This window comes from Nipponia nippon, unplaced genomic scaffold (genome assembly GCF_047370975.1).
Source record: "Nipponia nippon isolate SJK-2023a ecotype South Korea unplaced genomic scaffold, ASM4737097v1 scaffold_9, whole genome shotgun sequence".
NCBI lineage: Eukaryota > Metazoa > Chordata > Aves > Pelecaniformes > Threskiornithidae > Nipponia > Nipponia nippon.
In genome coordinates this window covers 46,930,976-46,949,900 of record NW_028262413.1, presented here as the reverse complement: position 1 = coordinate 46,949,900, position 18,925 = coordinate 46,930,976, and the positions used below count along the sequence as shown (strand labels likewise).

The following is an 18,925-nucleotide window of genomic DNA, read 5'->3' as shown; positions in this document are numbered from 1 at the left end:
TAATTAAAGTAACGGCTACAAATAGCAAAAATTGCTGTCAGGGAGAAACATGGTGAAATTCTCATTAAAATATTCATTATACACCTATTTAAATTGCAAGTACCCTAATTCTCCTTTATAGTACCTTGCCAGGGTACCAAAAAAAAAAAAAACCAAACACAAAACCAAAAACCAAAACACCAAAGTCAATGCAAGTGAGAATCAGGTCTCATACACATACTTCTTAAAGCCCTACATTTCACGCCATAAGCTTTTTCTTACACTAGTCACTGAGTTCCCATCACCAAATAAGGATGAAGACAGAGGACAAGACAGGAATGGAAAGCAGGACATCCTGAATCATCCAGTCCCTTCTTCTTTCATTTCCTCCCTTTCCCCTTCCTTTCTGCGAGGAAGTTAAAGTATCATATGTACTCATTCCTGAAAGTATTAAGCTTCAATATTTTAAAATTAGCAAAAGATTCTGGGGGTCAAATACCCATCAGAATATGTTACAGAACCTTCCACCTCTGACAGCTAGAAAGTTTCCGAATTCCAGCATCCAACTACTGAATGCCAATCTATATCCGTTTGATTTCGTGCCAACATTGCCTTCGGGCTTAAATAACTTCCGTTCTTCTGGATGCTTAGGTCCTTCACGCGCTTACAGACAGCAATCATACCACCTCGCTCTGAATCTTCACCTTACTCGGCTAAGTAATTTGAGCTCTTTTCATTCTTTCTCTTGAGAGGGAAGCATCCAAGATCATTTGCAAAGTGACAGGTTTGTATATGGTGGAAGCAAATAAGTAACTGGAGACTCACACAGACAAAATTCCATTAAACCAGGAACAGAGCTTTAGAAAGTGTTAATATGGTAGTCCACAGATGCACAGCATACTTGAAACGCTTGACATTGTATACAGGCTGACAGACACCTCTACTGTTGATTTCAAGCAGTAACCAAAGGGGAAAAGAAAAAAAAAAAAAAGCACAGAGCAGGAAAGGGGAAAAAAAGAAACAATCCTACAGATGAAGAAAAAAAAACCAAACCAACAGTTTTCAATTTAATTCCAAACACATTTCCAAATCCTGATGCAGCTATTCTTTGCTATTTAAAATCTTTCACAATGAGGATTTAATATTAGCAGGATGAGGGGATATTTCCACGACTAATTCATTCTGCCTGTTTACAGGACAACAGGTTGCTGGATTTACTTTCACTGAGCTACTTCTTTTAAAAATACGTGACACATCTCTAAGCCTAGCAAAAGCTGGGTATAAGATCTTTCATACGACAAAGAGCAGAAGTCTAGGAGACACGCATATCGAACAAATCAAGATACTAAACAGAAAATGAAGCAAGATAGTTCATCAGTGTAAACAAGGCTCAAGACTCCCATGAGTCTCCAAAGGTTCCCAACAAGTAAATGGGTATCAGACATGTAAAAGCAATATGAAATTAATGACATTTCTTCAGTGAAGAAATACAATATTTAATATATTGCACGTTTGGTGATTAACTTCAGGTACTAAAATCAGCAAGTGACAGGTATATCAGATTTATTCTATAAAACAAGACTAATGCAATAGGGATCCCTGAAGACTAAATCAACATATCCCCAACTACCTTAAAGAAAATCAACTGGAAAGAGCTATACAGGCAAATATAAAAATAGTGTTTTCCCCCATCAATCCAGAACAAAAACTGCATAATATTCAGATCATAATACTTGGATACAATTAGTAACTCCTGCCAAATAATAGTTTTTAAACAGCTCATCTCTCAGTTAATCATCAAAAGAGTTTGTTAGAAATGTCACAGCTGGAGGTGTTCGATGCTGATTTTTTTTTTTTTTTTTTGAGATGTTTGGGTGGTTAAATGAGATCTGAGCCTGTCTGAAAATGTGGCAACAACGATACATGCAGAACACTTTAAAGCCTGAGACTTGTATGTCTCACTGCAATTCTGTCTCGCATACCCTCTGTCAGGGTGGTACGTATCCGAGAAGACTGAGCTGACCATACAGGGGCAGGAATCTGTTCTTCCAAGATGCATCTTTATTTCAAAGCTCAGTTAGGAGCTAGTCCGTCACCTTAATCTACAACTTAAACGGTAAACACAGACCTGTTAACCTCAAAGAAGCTCCTTTTATAACACTTCATTACTTCAGGGTGCTGGCACTGTATCTGTGTAACTGGAGCCACCGTGCTCGCCCAGATCCATAAGCTCAACAGAGGCTTCATAGGCAACATGTAACAATCCAATTTTCAGTGTTTTTTCCTTCTCCCAAGTGTACCCGTGATTAGCTCAGACCTACCTTCCACACATTTATACAGCGTAGTGCTTGTATCACACACAGAAAAGCTCAGAAGCATTTTCTCCAAACGCACCCACTGACATGCCTAGCACTACACACTAATTACTGAAAAACAGATTTACTGAAGCTAGCGTTAGATTGGTTTAAAGCCAAGGAGGAAAAACAAAACACCTTTTCTACAAATCTGGGATTGTCAATATAATTTCTCACAGACACGCATTTATGAAATAGGCTATTGGAAATGCCTAATTTGGCACTTATAGGTAATTATATAATCTAAGAATTCAGCAGATACCATTACGGACTACGAGAAGAGAGTTATACAAGTTTTCCTCTATTTTTCCCCAGCTTATTTACCTTTCAAATCTGACAGAAGTTTATTTATGGCCGAAGACACCGTCCACTTATTCCGTTGGGGAGACTCTTAGCGGCTACCACGAAGGGGGCGTACGCCCCCCGCAAGCAATAATTTTGATTTTTCTGGAAACCGGGCCGTGCCGGTTTAAAACAAGACGGCTTAAGGAGAAATTAACCCAGCAGCGCCGGTGCCACTTCACCGCCTCGGCTACACGGGGGCCGGCCCGCGGCAGCGCGCTCCGGGCGGCGGGAAGGCTGCGGCAGGGGCGGCCGCGCCCGTCACCTCAGGGACGCGGGACGGCGGCCGCCGCAGGGGGCGGGCAGCCCCGCCGGAGTCCCGGCCACCCCCAACCGGCTTCACTCACTCGGCAGAGCTGGTCCCGTTGACGGCGGAGCCATCCGGAGCAGGGTTGAGCTGAATCGGCCCGGGCTTCTTCTTCGGCATTTTCGCCCCCAGACGGCGCAGAGGGTAACGGACGAAGCCCCGGCCCCACTTCGGCCAGGTTCGAGGGACTTCCCGCGGCGGAGCAAAGTCAGGAGCTCCCCTCGCCGCCGGTGCCCCCGCGGGCAGCCTCCTCAGCAGGCCGGTGGTGCCGCCGCCAGACCCCGGCCGCGCCGCCGCCGCCCCTCCCTCCCACCCGGCGCCGGCCTCCCCCGGCGGAGCAGCGCCGAGCTCCCTCCCGTCAGCTCCCAACGGGGAAAACTGCCCGGGCTCAAAATGTGCCCTTCTGCGGGACCGCGCCTGCGCGCGCCGCCCCGGCCCGCCCAGTGCGCAGGCGCGGCGGGCAGGCGCATGCGCCCCGCGGGGAGCGAAGCCCTGCCGAGGCCCTGCCCTCACCGCGCTCTGCCCGCAGCTGCCGGGCGGGGGCGGCGCTCCCCGCTCCTACCGGCGGCGCGCGCGGCCGCCGGCTTTGCCCTCAAGTTTTCCGGCCGGGATTTCTGTCCGGTTGGGTTTCTTTTGGTTGTGAGAATTCTCTTAGCGATTCATTAAAATCGCTGCTCCCGACAAGCGACACCGTTTCCTCGGCAGAGGAATCCCCGTCGTTAAAACGATGTTGTAGGGAGCGGTTTAACGGATCTCCCTCGCCCGCGATCACGGACGCACCCCGACGTGGAAGCTCCCGTACCGATAATGAACACGCAAGCCTCAGTCGGGGTGCTAACGGCTGCTACGTTTTTCCCAAAGTAAATGCCTGAATTAAAAATGGAAACTGAGGATTACCGTTACAAAACTCCGAATTATAAATAGTAAAATGAGTATGAAAATGAAATGCCCGCGCTGCTTGCGTTAAAACCCTGCTGTAGCTACTGGGAACGCCAGGTTTGGCCACACACGTTTCACACGTTAACGCGATGATGGTCTTACGCGAGTACATTTCTGTGATGTTCTGACTTGCATCGCTATGATTTTGGGGCTCTCTAGGTTTTTGTCATTACGTTATTTTAGTGAACCTAAAAATATAACCAAGAAACTTTTATTTTCCAGGAGCTCTCGATCATGTTTTGGCATACAAAAGCAAAAATGTATGGCTGAGAAAGCATGATTTATAAAATAAATTTAAAAAAAAATCAATGTTGTATACGGGGACTGTACTTTACGAACCCACTGCTTCTTTAACAGTTTTAAGGTTAGACATAGAAGTCCTGAACTATTAGCGAGCAAGGCTCTGCCCCCGCACCGTGGAAAGAACAAGTCCCTCTTTCCTGTGGGGAATTCTGGGGAGAAAAACACCAATATAAATACGAGCTTAAAATTTCAGGGAACAAAAGCCACCTTACTGCTGAAAAAAGCTCCCACGTTGGGATTTACACTGATCGCTGCCTTGCTTTAACATCCACTTGCTTCCACACGTCTATTAAGTACTGATTTTTCAGAAAATGAGCCTGCCACACAATACCAGAGGACGTGTGAACCACACCACTAAGAGCGATGGGAGCAGAGGGACCCCACTGGAGAACTGGTGGCAAACTGGTGGGGTGATGATGTCCTGGGACGGCTCAGCTGGCCCTGGCCGGCTGAAACAGCGCTGGTCGGTCAGTCAGCCAGAAACACCGGCAGCCACTGACCAACCGGGGCTGGCTCACGGGCCAGCGGTGCGCGTCACCCTCGGTAAGCACAACCAAACGGCCTTGCTCCAGTCCCGTGGTGGTCCCTTCTGGGGTAGGCAATGCGGCTTTAACAGTAATACCTACCCTCTGCTTCAGTCAGTAGCCGTTGGTCCTCCACACCAGTTCTCTTTCCAAGAGGGAGAATTTAAATTTAAAGATTCCTGTTATTTAGTTGTAGATCTTAGGGGGAAAAATAGAAAATCAGAGTACTTCCAATGGCCCTATTTGGATCAACAAAGCCAACCTGGATATTACACATGTGCAGTGCTTAAAATTATGACATTCTTATGCTAATCGTACAATAAGATTCAGGAGATAAAAGGAGTTACATGTATTTGCCTTTTCTGAACAGAATGACAATACAATCCTGCCTCTACTGCTGAGATGCTGTAAACAAGTTTGGTAAAATTTGTGCTTCTTTGTAAGATTAATTTCTCATGGTCTGAATCCAGCAGAAGATAAAAACTCTTTTAGGGCCTGTACCCTGAAAAGGTATCCGTTCAGAAGGGCTTGCAGATTCCTTCTACTTCCTGACACAGCTGAGAAATTATTTCCATTGCTGCTGTAAGTTTTTGTACTGTCAACAAATGTGACACATCTAGAAGAAAAGACTGCACAGTGACTCATAAATTTGCTTAAGTGGTAAATGAAATCTCTCACGGACACGGGTGAGCCAAGAGCTGAAGTAGTACCGGATGACAAAGGTGCGAAGGTGGTGGTTAGTGGCTTGGTTCTGCGTAGAAGAGTGAAAAATCAGTTTCTTTGGCAGTTCCAGCACCGACCACTACAACTGGTGTTCTATTTCTGTGCTTTTTGTCTTTTGCCTGAGAGGAAAAAGATCAATGCCTAGAAATACCTTTCTTCCTTGCTAGGCAGCTGCTCCCGCGGTAGCTTCAGCACCGTCTGCGTGTCTCCAGGCGAGGAGCGGGAACTGCTCGCGAGCTCCGGCTGTGTGCAGCGCCTGTAACAAATGCGGCGCCGTGGCTGCGGTGCGAAGGCAGTGACCTCCATCTTGTGAGGCGGGTCTCTGTCACGTGCTCTTTATCACTCATTCCATAAAACACGTTTTTTGCTGAGGTTCCCTAACTTTTGAAGCAATACGGTCTTTTTCATATATAATGCAGACATATGAATACATCACTTGAATTAATAACTTCTTTGCAACTGTGGACAGGTTTTATACTCCAATGAGTTGATTCAGCCACAAATTAAAATATAAGAAATCGGGATTTATATAGTTATTGGAGAATTTTTAATTATATTGGTGTTTTATTATATTGTTGTTTAATTATATTGTTGTTTTCCTTTCTTTTTTGCCACAGGATTAAGGCGCTATAGCACAACTGAAGGACTAGCATTTCCAGTAACTCATGAAGTATCAAGCCTTTCTATGCTAAAATCAGACGTTTTTTCTGAAGAAGACATTGAGTTGCAGCTGAGGTTCTTCTTCTCTTTACACAACCGTGTGTGAGGAAACGCAAGGACTCCTTTGGCTGAAACACTGAACTCCTTTGCAGAGAAGATGCGAAGATTCGACAAGTACTGAATGCACAATTACTATATATGCCCCCTATAACTGCAGTTGGGCTACGCTGTAATTGCCCACGTGGGTAATGCAACTGTAGTTATTCTACTGCAACAGCAAAGTATGGCCTCTTTTTCTCTGAAAAGATTATTGCAAGGAAGTTTTTATTTTCTTTTAAATATTTGGATTGAACAAAGAAGAATTTTAGTTGAGAATTGTGAATTTTCATCTGGAGTATGAATTATTTTTCTCCTTGTAACATTTTTTTTCTCCAGCAGAAAAAAAGCCTACACAAACAGATGAATGACTGGACATATCTACTGGGTTGGGTATGTGGAATTTTTGAAACACAGCAATAAAGTGTGGAACACATTGATTGACTCAGCTGACAGTAACAGTGCAGAGTATATTGCATAACAAAACTTATATTGTAAATACCTTGTATAAAGAACCACTCTGAATTCCATGTTTTAATTTTCTGTGGTTTGCAAAAGTAAAATAGTATTTTTAATCAAAGTAGTCATTAATGCTTTTATAGAAACTGAAATTATGAACAAACTTCCCTATATATTATGCAAAAATGCTATATCATTCTTAATATCTTAGCCATTTCTAAAGTAGAAAAGATTAAATTAGTATTTGCACAGCTTTGCCGTTCAAAGACACACTCCCTCCATCCAAGCCCAGCTATTAAGAGACAGCTCCCTCCTCTGGAGCACTTTATACTTGCACACCAAACACGTGGAATCTTTGAAAAATTACTGAATTCTCTTACCTGTTTCAAAGTCCCTTTGACCTATAGCACGAAAACAAAGACATTTTGAATTGACTGAATATAGAAATAAAGTCACGGGCGTATGGATTGATGCCACCGCAGGAATCATTTCTGTGTTACTGCTGCTGCCGCCGCCGTACCCCAGAACCTTGGAGAGACCCAGGAGCTGGGTGGCCTCTGGGCTTTGCTCAAAGCGTCGTAAGACACCTTATTTGTTTTTTTTTTTGTTGTTGTCGATTTTCTATAATGGTTGCCACAGTGATCTATATAGGCATGCTGAATGACCAGTTTTCTTTTATATGATTATATAGCACATTTATAATGTTTCAAGGGTGTTGTAGGGTGGTTTGAACTTCTGTAAAACAAACAGATTTCACTTCACTTCACTGTATTTGCAACTGAAAATTAAGCGTGTTTCCCTAGCCAAAACAAAACATGTGTTTGGGAATCTGAACATTCTCGGTGGAAGGAACTGCGTTTTGCTTTAGGAATAGGTGTTTCTGAAGGTGAATCATGGAGGAAAAGATGAAAAAAAAAAGGTAGTGTAATCTCTATTAAAGACTTCTGAGCAGGGTGATTTTCTGATTTTTTGATTCCACCACTGCTTGAAAAAAGAGACCAGAAATATGTCCCTGTAAATAGAAATGTATCGAAGAGGCTTGTTTTCATTACCACTTTTTTACCTTATGGAAGCCCAAATTTTATCTAGTTTCTTGCATGAAAAGGAAAACATGATTACTAGATACATTAATTGCAACACTAAATTAGCCCAACTTTTAAGACTTGATTGCCACATAAAGCTGCATATTCTCCTGCCAAAACATGTGCACACAAAATTTCATTTGTAACATTTAATACTGCTTAATCTATTTAGTGTTTAACAGAGGAATTTAAGGAAATAATTAGTACCATATAAAAAGCCTGATTGAAATTTGATTGAAATTGTCTAACAGGATCAAAAATTATTAGAAGGGGGCTGACAGACAAACTGACTTTCAAACAGCCAGAGATCACAAGCTTTCTTGCACATCTTGTTTCCTGCAAGAAGCAGGGATTGAAAAGAACACTGTGGATCAGATGACAATCTTAATTGTTTAGTAATATACTAAAAGCTTAGAAATTAATGTTTAAGATGACTGTATAATATAAAATTTAGATTAGATTAGCAAGGTATAAACACAAATAGCTGAAGTTTGCTAAATCCCTAAGATGTGATCTCCCACTAACACAGCTACAAAGGTACCAGTTTTGCCTGGGGTTTATTGCATGAAGAGCTCTGCCAACATAATACTTAGAGGGTTTTTGCAGAACAAGTATTACTCCCATAGGAGTAAAACCCTTCAAATGTGGAAGTAGCCAATTATCCATTTTACCCATTTTCTCCGCCACATATTACGTGTAATGTAACACAGGAAACGAGACAAATATAAAATAAGGTGCTAATTTTCTGCAGTTTTTCTATTGAAATGGCACTATTCAATACAGAAACAAACAAGTAATATCTCCATTTCACCTAAACTAGAAACCAGAAGTGTTTTCTAGAATAGAGGCAAGCTATGGGCTTGGCTTTTTCTCCTGACTTATTATTTTATCAGCAGGTGGGTGGTTATTCATTTCCTGAGGAAAAAACAATAATCAATGCCTGCCAGCATATGCTTTTCATTTAATTAGGAACATAGGACTGGAAAGAACCACCTAGGTCATCAAGTCTAGTCTCTAATTAAACACTCTTCAAAAATATTGATTAATCAAAGTTGCATAAATATGGTAGCTTTTATAACACTGTACTCCTCTGCAAAGATTCTAAGTGATCTCCTGCTTTAATCTTCGTATAGTGTTTTTTAGACCTTTCCAGCACTGTTTTCATATCTGTTACCTACCTGTTCTGGCAAAGACAAAACACCACAGGACAGAGCTCTGCTTATGCAGACCAGTTGACCTGGGTATACGGAGATGGGCCAGCCATGTCAATTAATACTACCTTCTCCCTGCCTTTGCTCTCAGAGAACCCTACTATGTTATTTCTTTTCTACTTACCAGCTGATTTTGCATAAAATATACAGGGACTTAAGGGAATTTTGAAAGCTTGAGCTCTCTAGTAAGTTCAGGTGACATTAGCTAAGTGTTTAAAATGCAATTACTTCACAGACAAAAAAAAAAAAAAGGCATTAAAAGTTAAGGAAAAAAATCTAAGTGAAAAGATGTATTACACTAATAGTCATGAATCAGATTTTCAGCCTACAGCCAAATCCTAATTCATTTGTTTGTAAAGATTTTTTAATATAAAGAGTGACTATTATTTTCAATGCAAAGAGCTCACGATCTAGACATTCGATTTTCAGTAATTCTATATGATACAAATCTTTACAGTGTTTTGAGCTGGAAATTAGCAGCACTTGATCTACATTAGTATATCTTTGTGTTTATTTTGATACTTCATGTGCCTCAGGCAATTGAAGAAATTGGTGATATCTAAAAAGTTAAGATAAATGGATTCAATGCTAACAAATCCATTAATGCGTTCTCCCTATATTTAATGTATTCTTGACTATAAAAGATGCTGCTGCATTTGGGAATACACATTTTAAACATTAACTGTTAAAATAATTTTGACTAAAGGATAGCACTTTTTTTTTTTTAATTGGAAAGTAGCTGCCACTGATTTTCTTTGTCATATTAAAAGGAATACATTAAATTACCATAAACATTATACATCAAATTTGAATTTATAGAGAAATAGGGAAAACCAATTCATTTAATGTATTAATATTTGACATTAATTTCTCTCATTTTGCTTAAACAAAGAGTCTATAATTCAAGTCAGATACGCTTTTATGGACTGACCTGTAAAAATACAAAACCAGAATTTTTCAGATGCAAGAGCACCAGAGACCATAGCCTGGAGCTTCTCTCCCATTGCTCCTGCAGTCTAAGTCCTTAAATGGCATTTTATGCGCACAGCCGCCAAGTCTCAGAGGGCTTGGTGTGCTTATTACACCCTAGACAACTGCAAACTGTTTCGTTTTAAATTACCAGAAGGCTCTAGCTGGCATCTGTATGGAGAAAAGCTTAGGATCACTACCTGTCCTGGAAGTCCTTTCCTCAGAGGTAGGAAAGCGCGAAAGGGCTCAACATCTGCTATTTTAAATCCTGTTTCTGGAGCTGGTTCATCGTTGGGCCTAGCGACCTTACATGCTTCGAAGAAAACTCTCATCGCCAGCAACTTTTACCTGAAGAGGTGACGCTAAATAAAGCTCACGGGGAGAGCGGGGACGGAAACGCCCGCCTCAGCAGCCCCACCCCGCCCACCGCCGTTTGGCGCCAAAAGCGCCGCTGCCGCGCACGCGCCCTGGCGCGGAGCCGTCGCCGCGCTCCTCAGCCGGCCGGCCCGGGAGCTCGCGAGACCCGCCGTTCTCGCGGCTCTTCCCCGCCGCGCTGCCCGCCCGCCCGCCGCCGCCGTTCGCCGGGGGAGGACGCGGAGGCGGCCGGCGGCGCCGCTCGCTCGGGTGAGCGCGGAGCTGTTTGCCCTGAGAAGGCAGGCGGGAAGCCCTCTTGGCCCCTCCTTCCCGCCGGTGTGAGGGGGAGAGCTCCCCCTCGGTGCCTGCGCGCCTCGGGGCTGCTCTGGCGGTGCGAGGGGAGCGGGGCCTCCGTGGCGCCCGGCAGGTTGTGGCTCTGGGGGTCTGGCCCTGGAGGACCCTAGCGAGCTCCTTCACTGCCCTCGCTCGACTCCCTCAGCCTCCGGCTCCGTGAGGGTTTCGCAGCCCGGAGGCAGGGATCTCCCGTCGAAGGTCAGTGGAGACGGGGCTGCCTGGGGTGTCCCCTCGTTACCAAAACTGAGGGACAGCTTTCCCTTAAAAAAAAGAGCTGTTCCTGAAGCCTCGGGAACGCAGCCGCGGTGAGACCGGGTCACCCTAACCCCGGTTGTGCTGAGGTGCTAAGGTCTCTGGAATTAGCTTTGCTTAAGGAGCTGGAAAAGGGGAATCCTCCTCCAGCCCGCGTTTCGGAGTGGGTAAGCTGTAAATCAGAGGAATTATCACTCAACCCCCCCGTAGTCTTTGATAATCGAGGCTGTGAGTGGCAAACAGCTGTCTTGAGAAGCGCTTTGCTTAGAAAGCCGTTTCTTTTGTTTTATTCCTACGGCCCCGTACCTGCCGCGCCCAAGTAACTTTGAGTTGGAACATGACAAACCCGTAGTTTATTTGGCCTAGTGAGGCTGGATTGTGTCATCCATCTGTATGGTATCTGTTGCTTCATTTGTATGATGCTTTTTTTTCTGGTTGGCAAATCTTTTTCTGGAAAAGCTGTAGACCTGTTGTATATAACTGATGTTTAGCTGCCTTTTCTTCTCGCTGCTTCTCTTTAAATGCATTTGATATTTCCTGCAGGAGGGAAAAAAAGTTTATCTGTGGCAATGATAGATCCTTTAGAGAACAACTTGTTTGATCTTCCTGATTATGAGAATACAGAAGATGAAACGTTCCCACCTCTTCCACCTCCTGCCTCTCCAGGAAGAGATGATGTTGAATGGGCTCAAGCTAATGGAGGTGAGCAACTGTGACCCCGAAAGATCCTATTTTGTGGTATAGACAATGAAACGCTGTGAAATCAATATTATTGGTGTTGAACTTCACTGCATAAAAGTAGTGTGGATAAGAAAGCAATTCGTAAATTTAAATTGTTATTGATTCTGTGCTTCCGAGCTTGTGGGAGAAGTTTATTTTTGTAGATTCCATGAAAATACGCACACAAATGAATCTTTATAAAATTCAAGCTCTTCTGACAAAATGTTGCTAAAGATAATTATACAGCGGTGATCTATAGTTACCCTTTATGACTTGGATTTCAGAAGAGGTAAGAGTGTTGAATGTAGTCTTCCAGGGAGATGGTGGAAGATTTTGTAGAGCATATGGCCTAGGAAAAATCCAAGACACTTCAAGACAGTAGAACTTAATTATTTGTATTTGAAAAGATCTTACTGTGTACTGAACAAGCTATTAGAAAGTATAAAGATTTTTTTTTAACTATTGTTTACTGCTACCCATATTTGCCTATGGTGTTAAATGTACGTTTTCCTTGATCCCTGTTTTGTCTGTTCACTAGAAAATAGGATTTTGGGTAGATTTAATTCCTTGATATGTGTAAAGGAGAACTACTGAATTCCTGATGTTCAAAGTAACAAAAAGTAAGCCAAGAAATCAGTATGATTAACTGTTACCTCTGAGATGTGATGGGCAGTGGTGCCTTGTCTGTTGCAGTCAAATAATATATACTGGCCCTGATCAAAAAGTATATGGACTTTGGGTCTTAAAAGACGTGTTGATTGTGGTCACACATCACCTCTTTCTCTGTTTTTTGAAGGCGATGCTGGTGGCTTAGGTCTGTCTTTCAGATCTATCAGTGGAAATTTTGGGACACGCCTATCAAATAATGTTTATTGATAGTTTGAGTTTCTTAACTTTCAGAAGCAGCATCTACTCTCAATACATTTCTCATCAGAAATACAATATCAAAGTTCTAAAATTGGGAAGCTTCCCTTTCAAGGAACCTACTTTGCTAGAAAAGTTGATTCCTCAGCATAGTTTGAAGAGATGGATTTATTTACAATCTGTCTTGTGGTAGAAGTTAGATGAAATATGCAGACGTTGGTTTGTAGTACTATACCTGCAATGGAATACTTGTGATGCTGCCTTTTTGATGGGGTAGAAACTTAAAATTTACACGATGCAATTCTAGTTGATGTCAGTTGCATTATATCCTTAAAGTCTGTTATTTTCTTTGTTGGAACCAGATGGAAACCAGCAGTCACAAGCAAAAGATTCTGCTGTACCTACACGGAAAGCAGTTAAAAGACCAATGCCTAAACTAGATGCCCAGAGGTAACTTTTTACAGAATATTTCTCGCTGTGATGGATTTGATACATGGCTGGGGGGGAACGATTTAAGGTTCCTGTGATCCCTTCTTGGTCATAGCCAAGTCAAAGATCAAGAGTTCTGGGGATGAAAGTGCCTCTCGCATGCTGTATCTCAGCCTTTTTATTCCTTGCTTACCTGTGTACTGCTGTTACTAGTCTAACTTTCTTGAAGTCTCTTTGGGACACAGTACATGACTAATAATTTAAGATATATTTATTATTCATATATAGGACTCTTCCAGCTGAATCTTTTTTATTTTGCTGCAGACGTAATACTATAGATTTCTTTCTTTAATAAAAGCGTGCTTAAAAATAAAACCTCAATATAAGGGTGACTGTAAGGTACTACTTAAAGTACACTTACACCTGACTTACATACAAGCTGGAAAAACTCTGTATAAAGATAAAGGATTTTAATATTTTCTTTGCTGTTATCACTAGAACTGCTTTAAGTTCTTTATAAGCAATGGAAAGAATCTGAGCTTTCAGTTTCTTCTGTTTTAAATACACTGAGGAAGTTAGTGATGCCGCAGGCGGATGCTCTGGTCATGCGTCTAACTGGTTTTACTGGGCCAATAGAGATACAAGTACTGACTTTCCACGTAATCAGAATAAAAAAGCTCCTTGGACTAGGAATATATGTATGGTGAATTTTCCAAATAAGTCTTTGGTCTTACAGAGTCTTTATGCTATTTTGTGTGTTTTCTTAGCGACTTCTAATTCTGTACCTCTTTCAAATAGAGCTCTGTAGCTTTAGGCCATTTAAAGGAACGTGAGGTGGTTTCTGGGGTGTTTTGTTTTGTTGGGTTTTTCTTTTTAATTAGAAAAAGTATGGGTTTCAAATAACTTCACCCATTTCCTATTAACAGGTTAACCTCACAAAGAGGACTTCCAGCCCTGAGACACATGTTTGACAACGTGAAGTTCAAGGGTAAGGGGCACGAGGTAAGACATAGTGAGCTTTTGTTTTGTTTCCTGGGGGGTTACTGATTGCTGCCCATCTGATATGGGGAGAATTGATAGTACGCTCCGGTTAGCCAGCTTTCTAACAGTATTTGAACGTACCCTGATGGGGTTTGTGGTTGCAAATTTAAAAACAAACAAATATGAATGTTTTAACAAAACCCATGTTTTGATCTTAAAACTGTTTTCCTCTACTTCAAAACTAGAATATCACGTGTGTGACTCTCTCTATTGTCCATAGAAAGGGTTTTTTTAACTTGGCTTATAAGACTGCCTGCTGCATCTGGAATGCCTTTACCATCTCATTTCATGATCAGTTTCCTCTGTTAGTGAAAATCTTCTGGCTTTTGTGACACCTCTATCCCGAAGCTTTTAATATCGAAGAAAAGTGTGGCGTACCACTTAAGCAGAGAGAAAGCAGTATTTTCTCTACAGACTGTCTCATTGTCTTGGATACACTCAAACATACAAAGCTCATTTTTCTTTAGTATCATTAGCCTGTTGGCACGCTTGCAAGGATGCCTGTGCACCTCTGCTTTACAGAGAATACTGAAGATTAGATTTTCTCTTTACAACTGGAGGCAGTTGTAACTGAAGAACTCGGCAATACTGCTGATCTGAGTAAAAATCTTTACTAGACAAGGTTATTTAGGTGTACATTTTTCTGTGTGTTCTAAACATAAAAATAAATGCCAGCTGTGCCCCTATGGATTTCTGGTTTTTCAGTCTGGGTTCAGACCGAGATTGTTTAAGGGCAACTTCTCAGACGCCTGTCAGATGTTTTACAGCATATGCAAATGCTTTTCCTGAACTCTGATCGCTGTTCTTCTGATAGCTTGAAATTGCACTTACAGACTTGATTGTGGGAGGAAAGGCGACCCACGCATTCAGATTACTTAAATTTTCAAGAGACTTTCAAGCTGCAGATGCTTAATATTTTCAGAAATGTTACTGTGCTGTTTCCCTCTGCAGTCTATTGACTTAGTCAACTTTTACTAGCTGGATCTCTTGTTCTGTGCTCTAGGCAGAAGACCTGAAGACGCTCATACGACACATGGAGCACTGGGCTCATAGACTATTTCCAAAACTGCAATTTGAGGATTTTATTGACAGAGTAGAGTCTTTGGGAAACAAAAAGGAAGTTCAGGTACGTGGTGTTCTTGTCGGTTTCTTTGCATGCAGTACTGAATAGTGCAAGAGGTAGGTTTAGGAGAGCAATTATGCAACCAAAGACTACTGAAGCTGTGCGTACTGCTAAGGAGTATAATATTATTTAAATTAACTTCTCTCTTTTTTTTTTTTTTTAAAAAAACCCTCTTTCCAGTATTTGAAGTATTTAAGTTTACATTTAGATATAAAATTTCTTTATTTGAATTAGTACTTTAGAGGATTGGCTTCAACTTTTTCAGGACATCTTTAACCAAAGTAATTTGCTTAAAAGTGCTGGAACTGGTTGGTTTTTCAGGTTTTGTTTGTTTTTTCTAATGTTTGAACCTGCAAAAGAAGACTTAGGAAAAATGCTGCTTCATCTGGCTAGGTGATAGATGAAGGACTAGGAAAACGATCCACAGCGTTAAAAGTTGTGGGTCAAACAGACATGTAGTGAAAGGAATATTTTTTTTCAGAGTAATAAAGTGTATAGAGAAATTGGGAGGAGTATTAAAAACATAGCAATGTTGCAGAAAAGATTTTGTTACAGATGAAATATTTGTATTTTAATCTATCATTTGCAGACCTGCCTAAAGCGGATTAGACTTGATCTTCCTATTTTACATGAAGACTTTGCAAGTAATGAAGGTATGCTCATCATGCTGTTTGTTCAGTAGTTCAATGCTTAAAATTACTTTACTTCCCCTCCTACTGGCCAGAAATTAATGATCATGATACATTTTTTTTCTAATGTAGAAGAAATTGTTGAGTGGTCCTCTGTTTTAAAACCAAGCTTCTGTGAGACTTGCGATTACAAAACTGAACTGGTACTCAGAGTAAACTGCTACATATATATAAAAAAATAAATAAAAGCGTGCGGTATGCTGAAAGGAAATGGAAAATGGGTATTATTACCAGCATTGTTAGAAATGTTCTTGCAAAAAAACGCCCAAACTGCAATTATTAAGTGAACATCCTGGCTTGTATTGTACTCTTAGGAGCAGGCAGTCTGAAGAGCTCTTGAACTTACTAATGCAGAAATCAAAGACTCATTACACTGTTCATACTGCAAGCTGCTACAGCGCACTCGGGGTGTAGTGTCCTTTAGAGGGAAAGTACTCACTCATGCTCCTGGGCGCTGTTAGGTCTGTTTGTCAGTCTTGGCGGATAGCTGCTATTGAGTATTTCTTCTTCCAATATCAAAATCCAGCCACTTAACAAGTTGGTAATTCAAGAGTCTCTTCCCATCAGATGATGTTTTTAGATAGATTAGAAAGGATTTTTTTTTTTTAATAAAAAGAGGGAGTGGAGTTCACCTGGTAGTTTGAAAGAAGCTTTATTAGCAGAAATGAGAGAATCTCATAGTCGTTCCTAAGGTCCTCTGCAGGTGTTCACACTTTCACTGTGAGTCTCTCCTGAAACAATTCCCTACCCGTTGTCCAGTTTGTCTTCACGTGAGCCCCAGCCTCCAGCCAAGGCAGAGCTTGGGGAGGGTGTTCTGGTGGGTGAGGTAACCGATGGTAAAGCCTTGCCTCACCGGTGGGGATGACCTTTGGGCAGCTGGTGACCTGTGGCTGTCTTTGCTGTTGGCTGCATTTGCTAGAAGTGGAATGCAACCGTAAGCAGCCACAAACAGTAAAGCAAATGGTTCCTGCCGACAGGGTCTGCAGAGCTATCAGATTTTCTGTGCGATGGTTCCATACATTTGTATTTAAATGCGGTGCTGATCTGTTCTTGAACCGTGTTAGTGAGTGTCCTGCTAAAAATGGTCAGTCTTTGGTTGAAAAATGCGTAGGTATCTTACAGTTTTGAAATAAAAACTGCAGCTAGAGTATTGTATTAAAAATGAAAACCTTTTTGTCAGCTAACTTCTCTGTTCACAGGCTTAAAGTGGTGCAGAGGCACAAGCATACTTGGCCTTAGGCACTCTTGAAAGAGTGCTCTGCTTCTCTGGTGGTGGGTGAAGTTTGTCTAACAGAGTTGGACTGCCTGCATTTTGCATGTGTTAATGTTGGCAAAGGAGTAAATATTCCATAGTAGCAGCACACTGAAGTCAAAACTGGCTGCTCAATGGCTGTGTTCGACCCTCTGGCTGATTCCCATAACTAGTCCTGCCACTTCCCAAAGGACGGTGTCGTATTCGTAGGGGTGGGAAGAAAATTATCTGGCCTTTCAGTAAGGATTGCCTGAATTTACTGTCTGTTTTTAACTGTCAAGCTCAGCTCGTGATTGCTAACTTATACACAGAGCTGTGCCTCGAAGTTCAGGTATTTGTTATTGTTGTGGTTTGGGATGTCTGATTAGCATTTGTTGTATACTTTGCATATCAGGTATGTGGGCCTAGGCAGAAAATTGCCCATTAAAACTAAATTACAGAATGATCTTCAGCTGTCAACACAACTGTAAAATGTAGAACATAGAAACGCTTTTAAAATGTTCTCATGACAGATATTTAGCAGTAGATACCTCTGGGTTCAAAGTGTTGATTTCTACCCTCTTCCCCCTTTCACCCCTTCATTTTTACCAGACGGTGGAGGGGAAATCAATGGACTGGATACAGCCACCGAAGATGCGCATTCCTCCTCTGGAAACGTAGAACAACTCGGTTCTCTGTCTGGTACAACTCTCACGGAAGAGCAACAACAGCGAATCAAGAAGAACAGGCAGCTGGCCTTGGAACGGAGGCAAGCCAAGATGCAGGGTGACAGCCAGGTGCAACGCAACGGTAAGCAGCCCTACCTGAAGGGTTACTGTTGAGGTCAGTAGCCTGAGAAGCTTGTACAGCTGAGCTGCTGAGTCGGTTAAAGGAAATGGTAGCGATTGCTTTTCTAGTAAGTAGCAAAATGTGCAACTCTGAAATTTCAGCTGTGCTCCTGTAGTTAGACTCCTCCGAAGCGAAGTCAGAACTGCTCTCCCTAGTTGCCACACCAAGTTGTGATAGCTTTGCCCGATGGTATGAAACTCGCTGGCCATCTCTGGAGTTGGCTTTCCTCCAGACTGCGATTCTGGTGATAGAAACAGCAGTTAAACACACAGCAACAGTGTTTTCTCATGGTAGGAAACTGATTTTGGTTTTATTTTCCAACAGAACTCTCTGCTACTTACTCGGAAGAGGAGTTTAATACCACAGTTGCTCAGGATCCCACTGACCTTATCAAAGACGCTCAAGCTACCGCAACCCAGGCTGCTGTCACAGAAGCTGAAGATGGAGATACAGAATTGGAATGTGCCGGTGAAAAGCAGTAACCGTTCCCCATGCTTCGAATGACTTTCTTAAAACATCGGGGGCTTCTGTTACGTACTATCATTCTATTGAAATGTTGCTGGCTCTTTGCCACTCTGGCTCCAGAGGCTTCATGGCAGTCTTCACCGTGACACCTGTACAGCTGGACAGAACTCCTCCCTTGAAGCTGCAGATGAGCAGCTCCGTACACCGGAGAACAGAACAGAGTTCTTCATCTGCAGCTGAGACCTCTTTTCCACCTCCCCCAACACTCTCTAGGCAATGTTAATGAGTTTTTCAACCTACTTTCCATTTTGTTTACAATTGATGTCAAACGGAGCTAACTGGGCTATTGACAGGTGAAGTTTCTATTAAAGTTGTTGTTCTGGGTTTTTTTAATAGAGGGTATCTATAATAGTGGGTAGTGCTATGTCTGAACAGGTGTGCTGGATTTTTTTTAACTTGCTTACTAAGTACCTGTATCTTGTTCTTATAAAATGGAAGCTATTAAATTTTCAGAAGTCAAACCTGAAATTCTTGTATGAGGCTGTTGAACTACAGCCCCTCCAACCCTCCACAGCCCTTGTGCTAGGCAGACACCTCTTCAGACAC

General features: G+C 42.1%; 2 protein-coding genes and 1 non-coding gene across 5 annotated transcripts in view; 2 read left to right on the top strand and 1 right to left on the bottom strand.

The window, feature by feature from the left end:
- MAP2K1 (mitogen-activated protein kinase kinase 1) overlaps nucleotides 1-3,277 on the bottom strand; it is a 40,901-nt gene extending 37,624 nt beyond the window's left edge. Inside the window, exon 1 of one of the 2 annotated variants that reach the window (XM_087745529.1) lies at nucleotides 3,023-3,277. In XM_087745529.1, coding sequence (XP_087601655.1) covers nucleotides 3,023-3,102 — 80 coding nt within the window. In that variant the 5' untranslated portion in view covers nucleotides 3,103-3,277. The other variant, XM_087745530.1, reaches the window with a different exon arrangement.
- Nucleotides 3,278-10,433: 7,156 nt separating this feature from the next.
- TIPIN (TIMELESS interacting protein) lies at nucleotides 10,434-18,847 on the top strand. Of its 2 annotated transcripts, none has more exons than XM_087744270.1 (8): nucleotides 10,434-10,854; nucleotides 11,452-11,610; nucleotides 12,855-12,942; nucleotides 13,848-13,923; nucleotides 14,966-15,088; nucleotides 15,675-15,738; nucleotides 17,618-17,815; nucleotides 18,179-18,847. In XM_087744270.1, the coding sequence occupies exons 2-8, from the start codon at nucleotides 11,478-11,480 to the stop codon at nucleotides 18,334-18,336; spliced, it is 840 nt and encodes a 279-aa protein (XP_087600396.1). In that variant the 5' UTR covers nucleotides 10,434-10,854; nucleotides 11,452-11,477; the 3' UTR covers nucleotides 18,337-18,847. The 2 variants fall into 2 exon arrangements, with proteins under 2 accessions (XP_087600396.1, XP_087600397.1); XM_087744271.1 differs by having other exon boundaries at nucleotides 10,442-10,572.
- On the top strand, nucleotides 16,661-16,796 carry LOC148050318 (small Cajal body-specific RNA 14). The gene has a single exon (XR_015701735.1).
- Nucleotides 18,848-18,925: the final 78 nt, after the last annotated feature.